This window comes from Frieseomelitta varia, unplaced genomic scaffold (assembly GCF_011392965.1).
Source record: "Frieseomelitta varia isolate USP_RPSP 00005682 unplaced genomic scaffold, Fvar_1.2 scaffold_379, whole genome shotgun sequence".
NCBI classification, from domain to species: Eukaryota; Metazoa; Arthropoda; class Insecta; order Hymenoptera; family Apidae; genus Frieseomelitta; species Frieseomelitta varia.
Window position 1 is genome coordinate 249,370 of NW_025110122.1, and position 9,649 is coordinate 259,018.

A 9,649-nucleotide genomic window follows, 5' to 3' on the forward strand; every position below is an offset into this window, starting at 1 on the left:
GTTTTCTGAATTATTATTATTATTATTATTATTTTCTCTTTTTCGTTAACCCATGCGAAATAAATATGTTTTTCTATAACTTCTACCAATAGTTTTCTATCCAATATTGTTGCGTACCGATCTGACCTCGACGTATAAGTAGCGTTGAGCAGATCGGTGGCTTGCTGTCTTTCAACGTTAATGAAAGTCAGCTGGTTCAAGGGAGAGTTGTTTTGGGGTTGGATTTGTATGACTGAGGAATGTTGATTGTCGTAAGAAAGAGCCTGAATTCGTAAAATGATAAAATTTGAGTAAGTTTGATAGTGAACTGTCGAATGTCGATGGGTTGCTCCGGAACTTCTGTGCGCACTGCACGATTGCCAAAGCATTAATTGTCTATTTTCCTTGTGTCTTAGATAGCTGTGGATTCTACAGGATTATACTAGTTGCTTTCAGATGTGAGCGAGATCGGTCCCAGAAAGTAGAATTTGCAATTTTCTTTGGTCCCAGGATATGTCCCTCGCAATATGTCTTAGATTTATGGATGTCGTAGAAAAGTTGCGATAAAGACATTTACCGAGCCTTAGAATTGAGAGTCGGGCATGACTGCAACAATGAAATAAAAATAAGGAAAAACCATGAAGTACGGTCAAGGGAAATCCCTGCCGTGGAGAAAATACTGAATCCGAAAGTTTTATTCTTGGCTCCATGAATTTATTTTTCGCATCTCTTTTTCGAGTTCGTTTATAATGGGGACCATTGCAAGAAACTTATCAAGCCTTGGAACTGATAGTCCAGTATGACTACAATAGAAGATGCAAGGTAACGAATGATATGAAATATGGTCACGGGAGATCTCCTGCCGTCGAGAAATTAAAAATCAAAAAATTGCTTTCCCTAGCTCGACGAGTTTGTTCTTCGCGGTGCGAACCCCACCTCCATTGTGTTCGGCCGGACAAATATTTTATTTCCTTTCGTAGTGACACACTCGATTTTCACTCGCGAAATCGAACGAAGAGTACCTTACGAGTTTCCTCTGTATGTATGTGGAAATTGGCAAACGAACAAATTCCTTTCGCAACGGCCGGGTGTTCAACCCGGTCTGACAGGCCCTCGTAACGAGACTGCACACGACGAAACTGCGCCTCGGTTTCTTTCCGACATTTCGCCGATATTGCCCGGATTATCATATTACACGCGCGCGTGTACGCCGGCCCGACGTCGCGAGATTTACTTCTCGCGATTTCAGATAATTCGTTGATGGATCGACCGGGCGCACCGCCAGCGAGTACGTCGGCGAGCCTCAACCGAGCCGCACACGAACCGATCTCGTCGATTGTTCTCTCCGGACGACCGGCCGACGACGGCCAAGTGGCTGCATCAATTATTCAGAAACAATGAGAGACTGATCGAGGCCCAGGCATCTCCCCGATGCTTCCTTATCGCCATCGCTCAATGTCCTCTACGGCAAGATCTACGGCTGGACACGACGCTTCTTTTTCTCTTTCAGCGATGGGGAAAGCCCGTCGGAGGATCGTTCGCGAGTTGTTATGAAAATCCTTCGGGGAATTCCTTGGTTTCACGCAGGATCTCTGACTGGTGGTGCTTCGATCGTGTTTTGGATTTTTCTAAAGGGGATTTTTCCTACCACGAAGGAAAAATTTGATATGTTTTTCTCGTGCATGTGCAACGTCATCCTCGTACGACTCGTGTGTTAGAAAAAAATCCTTGATCTTGATCATCGTTACTTCGCTCAAAAAACGCGATTGCTAAATCTCAATCGACGATGAAAGAAATGTCTGATTCTATTTATGCCAATCGACAGCTATATTAAATCTTACTGTTAGGATAAATGGTAAAAGTGTAAATTCTTCATCTCTAATATCGCAACTGCTTCGATCGATCGTTCCAGAAACAGAGTACCATTGAAATCGTGCGATTTTGAAACAAGCTGTCGGCGAGATTTCTGGCTATTAGCGATACCCATTCCTGAAGTAGCTTTCTACGAAGATAATCCCGGTGAGAGAAAGAAAGAAAAAGAAAGATTCCAGGTAGTTGACCCAACGCGTTGGATAAAACAGCGAGACGCGATACGTGTGTCCCAATTGAAGAACTTTTAATTGCACGGCGACGTGCAGCTGCAATTAAGGAATCTCAAGAGGTTGGCCGTCGTGTGCTCGCGCGGGACTCGAATCGTTAGTTCGCGATATCGCGCGATTTAATCTCCACCATCGTTCGTTTCTTTTCTTTCGGCTCGGCTCGGCCCGGCTCGTTAAGTCTCTTTCTCCGCAGTGCTTTTTCGCGTCTTTCCTCCTTTTTCGGTGACTGGCCGTCTCGTCGTCTCGGGCAAACGCCCGAATAATTTCTCAATTCAATTTCCTCCTCGACTCTGCCCCGTTATTTCGAAAACTTTCAACTTCGCCGTGCGTCGAGAGTTTCGATAAATAACGGAACTGTGCAGTTAAAGCGATTAATTTGCGATTTTTCATCTACAGTCTTATTTGAAGACAAAGAGAAAGACCAGATTAAATAAAATTCGTAGAAATTTTGCAAATTCAGAGCAGCTGCAGTCTGCAATTGAAACTTAAATAACGAATGAAGGCTTGTTTCACTTAAATTCTAAAACAAACAGCTCGCCGTTTCTCTTTTGCAGAAATTTTGTAGATTTCTTGCTATATTTCTCTTTACATATCTAGCACGATCTTATGCTTGAAAATTTTACCGCGAAGCTTCTTCGACACGTGTGTTTTTTTTAATTCAGCAAGCTTGACGCCAGGCTTGGCAAGTTTTCGCATGAGAAGAAATGTCATCGAGCGTCTGGATGCGTGTTATTTTTAACGATTTTTTTGGAAGTAGAGGGAGACCCTAGCGTCTGGACGTCCCTGAGCCTAAAAATAGGGCAACGATCGAGTCATCGAGCAATTGACTGCCTCGTTCTAATCTTGTTAGGACAATTCGCCGCGAATTTGGACACGATTAACACCGACATTCAGCAAGTCGAACTGAGAACGTACGTTCGATAAATCCGCGTTCACGATCGAACGTAACAGAGACAAGGTGTGTATCTCACGTCTTCGAATATTTCGAATCAGTGAAATAGCCGAATCGTTACGCGACTCTAAATTCATCGCGAGAAAGTCATCGCGGAGATGAAAAGAGAGACTGTTCACCTTTGTGAAACGTTATATCTGCCCACGCGCGTGGACTCTCGGCTCCTGAAAACCATTTCTCGCCGGCGGGCCTCCGCTCAATAAACTCGAAAATTGTTTGCTCCGCACACACAGTCTTTACTTTGCACCTTTTAAGCGGTGTCACAACATTATCGCCACCCACGTACTACGTATCTATCTCTCGGACACTTTGACGTTTCACGGCGGCGAAAACACGCTCTTCACCTACCTCGAACGAAAATCGATAGCGTTTCAAAATCCATCCAACGACGACGACGCGTTGCTCGATTTTTCTTTTCCCCGGACTTTCTTTTTCGTCTCTCGTCGACGATCGATTGGCGGTTAATTGATTTATTCTTGCCAACTCTCATTATTCCCGTGGGATCGGCGAGCAATTTTCAAAAGGATCGAAAGAGACAGACGTCGCTTTTTAAATAACTGCGAATGTGGATGAAATGATAAACGACGAAACTGCGAAAAAGAAAAAAAAATACGGGATTTTTCCACGGTCGGAGTTCGGCGAAAAATATAACAAAAACGCTGGAATAATTTATTTCAGCTTTTAGGGAAATCGCGACTGTGGTTGGAAAAGTTGAAAAATGTATGTTTCTCCCCATTTATTCTCTCCCTCTCCCCTTTCAAATCTGTCAAAACTGATAAACGCTGAAGCTTCATAACTTTCAAATGATAGACGACATAAGCGCGAGAATTGACAAAAATTGATTTCAACACTTTTTCAAAAGAACGAGATCGCGATGGAATAAAGCACTGACAATTTCGGCTCGTCGATTGCCACGTGACGATGAAAGAAAGGGAATGAAAATACGCGGAACGTCGCATCTGGGTCGCTCTAATGCCCGTAAGATTAATTTCGACGCTGGGTTTGCCCTGGAAAAAAAGTTCGAAGGAACGTAACAGGGAGCGGGCCTGGCCAATGAAACATTGTTTTGCCGTGTGCAGCAGTCGATGGCATGTGCGCATACGTTCGGGCGTGATATACGAGTTGGTACACGTATCGGCTACCGGAGTGCATGCACGATGACGACAGTCGTGCATACGTGGCTTTCCTAATCTTCCCGCAGAGTTATGAACCATTGACGATTCACCGGGACAAGCATATTGCCAAAGGTTGGCCTTCAACGTTTCGGCCCGAGATAATCGAAACGTATCGAGCGTTTTCTCGTTCGGATCGAGTCCGAATCCTGTTTCGCGAGATACTTCTCACCGACCAGCCGACGATATATCCGACATACCAAATGAATCGTTTCGTTTGGAATTTCCTAAGCAAACAAGCAAATCGATCGATGGATTGATCGAAGGGAGAGAGGGACTGGCCGATTCGGATCGGCTCGACGCGTTAACCATGTACCCGCGCGTTCGAGAAAAATCGTCAAGCTGAAAAAGAAAGGATAGACGATCGAACGCGCGGTGGTTTAGCATATTTACCGGTGACGGTGAGCGTGTCTCAAAGAAAAAAAGTCCCACGTAATTGCGTGGCAGGTGGCGTCGACTTAATTGTACAGGCTTTGTACAAAGTCGGGTCGCAGCGCCGCGGGGAACGTGATGCAATGCGCGGAATTTTGTTCCGCGTACGTTTGACAGGTGTGCTTTGAACCGCGGACGCGTGCTTGTTTGGATTCTTAAACGTCCTCGTAAAATGACGAAACCAGAAAAACGCAGAAATCGCGACACAAACAGCGTGCGTCTTGTCACCGAGATTAGGAAACGCGAAGCGTGTGAAATGCCGAGAGGGGAGTAACGTGTATAATGTGGACTGGGATTAAGCGAATTCCAAAGACACACCTCGAGATCGCCGGAGTCGCGACCTTTCGTCTCTCATCGCTCTCGAGTGCCATATTACCACAAAGTTTCGTCACGCGAAAAATCACAGAATTGCCAGGGGCTCGCTAATTTAATTGCCAGTTCGGAGGCGTGCTTGCCGATGGGCGGCGTGCACAGGCACTAGAACCGATCCCGCGCAGGTGTACACCACCGATAATGGTACGGTTATAATAACAGACGTAGCGCGCTCGCATGATAGCCGATAGCTCGCACACGTCGTCACGTCCGCGCGAGGGAACAACGTCTTGTGGCAAAACGAAAAACTATTCGAAAGACTGCGCAAAAACATCTTTGGAAACAGCTGCAAATTACCAGAGGGAGAGAGAGAGAGAGAGAGAGAAAGACAAAAAATCGCGAAGACTTGTAAAAAGCTATCAGTTTTTATCTGCGTTCTATAATTCTGGCGGCAGGCGCTCGTTCCCCATGTAAATAAGAGGAACAAACAGGCGGCAGAATGATCGTTCGTGTGATTTTTCGAGGCCATATTCCTTCCACGGTTGGAACATCGTATGCGCGATCCTCAGTGGAGCCTTAATGAAATCGCCAGGGCACGCCACCTCGGGGGTGGGCAGCCTCGCTTTACTATTATTTAATTGCGCGCCGCTATTAGCGCGCGATTTTTCCCTCTTCTTTCTGTGTGTAATTCGCATAACGATGCCTACGACTTGCTACCTGCTCGACGAAACGAGACTCGCCTCATGGAACTTCACTCGGTCGTGAGAGGATTTTGTCCGCGATCCAAGCATTACTCGGCTCATGTCCTGCTTTTCGTGAACGCTAACGTCCGTAAATGTTCGAACATTACCTCTTTTTAGCCGCATTTCAGGATTTTATACAACGAGCAGTAGTCTCGTTAAGAGTATCGTTAAGAAATGAAGAAATCTTTGACGTCGACTGTTTGATCAAATTCGATTCGATCGTTCAAGTATATTTACGAACGGTGGTACATATCGCAATCCGTCATCAGAAACGACAAATTATTTTGTAGATGACACAACGGTGTGTTGGAAATAAGTGACCGATCGCTGGCAATCGGTAATTTTAATCGGACAGATTCAATTCTGCCCGGATGTTTAATTAATTCGAGAGGATCGGTCGTTTCTTGTTGTGTATTAATTAATTCGCCGTTCGGTTCCGACGCGTTGTTTTAATTCAATTTCGTTTAATTACAGACCGCGCCGCGTTATTTGCATAAAAAAAAGGGTTAAACAACGGACGTCGTTCCGGAAGAAGTTGTGTAGAAAACTGCGCGAGAAAAAGCACGTTTTCGCGCCTCGAAATGAGTTTGTGCCTTGATAACACGTTCACCATGGTGACAACTGGCAATTAATTGAAACTTAATAATTCTCCAGCTAGTTGAAATCGAACAGAAACCAGTCGTCTAACAGAATCACTTTCTCGTTCTCTCTCTCTCTCTCTCTTTCTCTCAACCAGTCTCAAAATATCTCTATACAAAACTTGGATACGGACCAAGGAATCGAACTAGTTCGCAAATATTAATCTTAGACAAAAGGAACTCGACCACTAAACCTAAACAACTTCCTACTTCAAACTACTACCGTTCGATAAATAATAGAAAATCCAAGTTTAGTTAATGTTTTCTGGCTGCAGTCCAAAATTCCGTTCGCTTCCACTCGCGAAGTAAACTCGAACAACAACGGAACGCGCTGTCACGTTCCGATTCAATGCAATTTTTGCAACAATTGAAACATTTCGTTCGACACGAATGAAAAACGCATCGATCCATGGTAGGACGAGAGAGTTTGATCTAGTGTCCCTTCGAGGCAAGTCCTCTCTTCGTCGTGACGATCGCACGCGAGTGGGTGTCACTTAACGATTGCGTTAAGAGTCCAGCAAAGCAGGCACGATAACGAGCAGGTAACGCGACGCGGTTATTATCGATTTAATTGGTGGATCGTGCGGAGGTATCGTCGATTCGTCCAAGAGTTGGTCGCGATCTCGTTGGTCTCGAACGCTCTTCTCCGAGGAGGAGGGCTTCGATGAGGAAATTAATAAATCAAGGCTGGCTCGGATGGCGCTCCTTCGTCGTCCCAGCGTTTCGTGCGTCTACGTTTCGTCGACTTTATGGCATTCCAGCGTGAAAGAAACGCTCGCCTAATCATCGTTTCAAGCCATTCCTCGCTCGAGTATCGTTTTTTTCCTCGTCTTCCTCGAGAGTCGAGTTATCTCTCTCTGAACGCGGCACACGCTTATTAAACGCTTCGTGTTAGACCTATCTATCTCTATAGCATTATCTGCGAATTCCGTCCTTCGTTAGGTTTCCGCGAACATGGAAGAAACTGTCGAAGGGATCGAAGGCAATTAGAACAAAGGGCCAAAGACTGGTTTATCGCCAAATTATCAACGAAAACGAAAGAGACTTTAGAACGCACGAGTTTTCAAAGAAAATCCCAGGACAAGATTATCTTCTACAGATATTTGTGTTTGTCGCCTCTTCTTTCGTTGACGTGACTTCATGCTCGGCGAGAAATCGCGACAATCTCGCGTTCAAAATTAGCTTAAACTCTTCACCATTTCTCTATCAAACTCTCCAGATTAATATTTACATCCGTACCGTCGTCCTAAATATACCCAGGCCAAGTGGATAACGACGACTTACTAGCGCGTAACCGTGCCAATAAAGTTAAAGAGCAGCTACAAAGCCCGCGTATCTCGAGCCAGAATCCGTTCAAGATTCGAGTCGAGGATCTCTTCATCGTTAGAAAGAGAGAGAGAGAGAGAAAAGGAAAAAGGGAAAACCATCGATGGGTGAATTAATAGGGGCCATGTGCGTCGATATAATCTCAGCGCAATGTCTACACCCGTATCTTTTTGAAACCTCGTCAGGGGCCACAAGAGCAAAATTTCACTCGAGAAGTTTGTCGTCGAGGGAAAAACCAAAGACGAAATCATACCTTGACGAGCAGGTGGATCGGCTGACTGACGCTGAGTGGTTTGCCTCTTCTAGCCTTTCCGCCTCCGCCGCCCAAACACTTTATCCACGGCATTCCTCGAGTATTTTCTCGCCTCTCCGTTGCCTCTTGTCCGCGACTCTGATTCTTCTCCTCTTCTTCCTCCTCCTCCTCCTCCTCTCTTTCTAGCTTCCACTGCTCTCCTCTCTCGCGCCGGGCTCGTTCACGTCCTCCTTCCGCAAATCCCTCAAGGCCTCCACGGCTTTCCACTGATATCCACAGCGTCTCTCGTTCGCTGCATCTCGCGGATCCTTCGAAAACTTGGGAAACACGCGCGGTGCGTTTCAAACCGAACCGCGGATCCAATCCAAATCTAATCCAGAGAACTTTGAAATTTCCCTCCGCCGGAATTCTTCGTCTCTGTCTCTCTCGCCGCTTTTTCTTTCTTTCTTTCTTTCTTGTTTCGAACTCCTCGCCGACTGTTTCGTTCACTGATTCATCGATAATTCCGTGCCTCTCCAGGCCAGATCACGTACGTCGTGATTCCGCATCGAAACAAAGCGGCTTGACAGCGAGTTAATTAGTCTGCGATGCACTACACGTCGTCCCTCGTCGTAAGCGTAATGATTTACGTATTCGTAACGTGCGTACACAGTCGTCGATCGATCGATCCGTTCGAGCACAATCGAGAGAAGCCAGACTCTGCCTCGATAACTACGAGAATCGCGTCAGCGCGACTCTTACGCGAGATGATTGATGAGAGAAAAGGCGGCGGCGCGATGGGGAGCATTCGCGAGTTCTCCACGCTGCGTTTTCCGCCTGTCTGCGTAGCACCAGCGACCACCACACGTCCTCTCTCGCGCGCGGCTCCCGCGACACTGCCGGCTGTCGACTTCGCTATCGTCGATTTTATACAGCGCCTTGTGACAAGCGCCGGGTCACAACCGCGTCTCTTATCTCCTTGTTCTTCTCGGCTTCGCCTCGGCGATCAACCCTCCGCGCCAACGATAATTACGTTCACGACTCGTGGAATCGCGCGAGGAAATACCATCGACCGAGTTTACAAATTTTCACGGCTGGTTCGAGCTCGAAGCTACGGGACGGGATTTTATCACTCGGTATTATGTTAAAGGAGTTTGACGTTGGAGTGTACGATCACTAGGAAGTTTGCGAACGGCGCGAGAGGCGAGCACGAGGGCTGGATTAGCTTTCCGGTGGTTGTCATTGCACGTTCATCGATCTGTTTGATCAATCTTCAGTTTCCCCGTAATAAGCTTCGGGGGGGGATTATCGGCAAATACCGGTGTGATGGATTGCAATTTCTTCGCGAAATTTCAACAACTTTGCGCACCGTTACTTCCGCAATTAAACTTCTGTTATTAATCTCGCGTAGCAGCTGTCAGCATTTGAGAATCCATTCTTTCCTCTTTCTTTACCCCCAAGTTATTTAATTTCCAAGTTCGACGATTGCCGTTCCACCATTGATATTCAATGATCTTCCGTCTGAATTTATCTTCGTACGTCATACGAAGGGATGTCCTCTTTTTCGGCAAGTTTTGAAATCGAAGAACGTGGAAAGTAGCAAGGTAAGCGTATACGCGTGAGAATGGAGGAGAGCGCGCGTGTCGAACGAGTTGATTTTACGAACGTCAGCTTTTCTCGACCAGCTCGACCCGCGGCCTGCCGTCGACTGACAGAAAATACCGGCCGGGACCCCGAAGAGCGCTCCGAGGGCCGGACAGAGGG

The 9,649-nt window shown here is 46.4% G+C and overlaps 1 protein-coding gene across 6 annotated transcripts in view; it reads right to left on the reverse strand.

Moving 5' to 3' along the window:
• LOC122531154 (tensin-1) overlaps nucleotides 1-8,784 on the reverse strand; it is a 174,341-nt gene extending 165,557 nt beyond the window's left edge. For 3 of the 6 annotated variants that reach the window (XR_006307208.1, XM_043658840.1, XM_043658833.1), the window contains exon 1: nucleotides 7,907-8,783. Coding sequence is in view for 5 of the 6 variants with exons in the window: in XM_043658840.1 (XP_043514775.1) it covers nucleotides 7,907-7,999 (93 nt within the window). In the remaining variant the exon portion in view is untranslated. Of the gene's footprint in view, nucleotides 1-7,906 lie in introns of all 6 variants that reach the window. The other 3 variants (XM_043658830.1, XM_043658831.1, XM_043658828.1) reach the window with 1 other exon arrangement.
• Nucleotides 8,785-9,649: the final 865 nt, after the last annotated feature.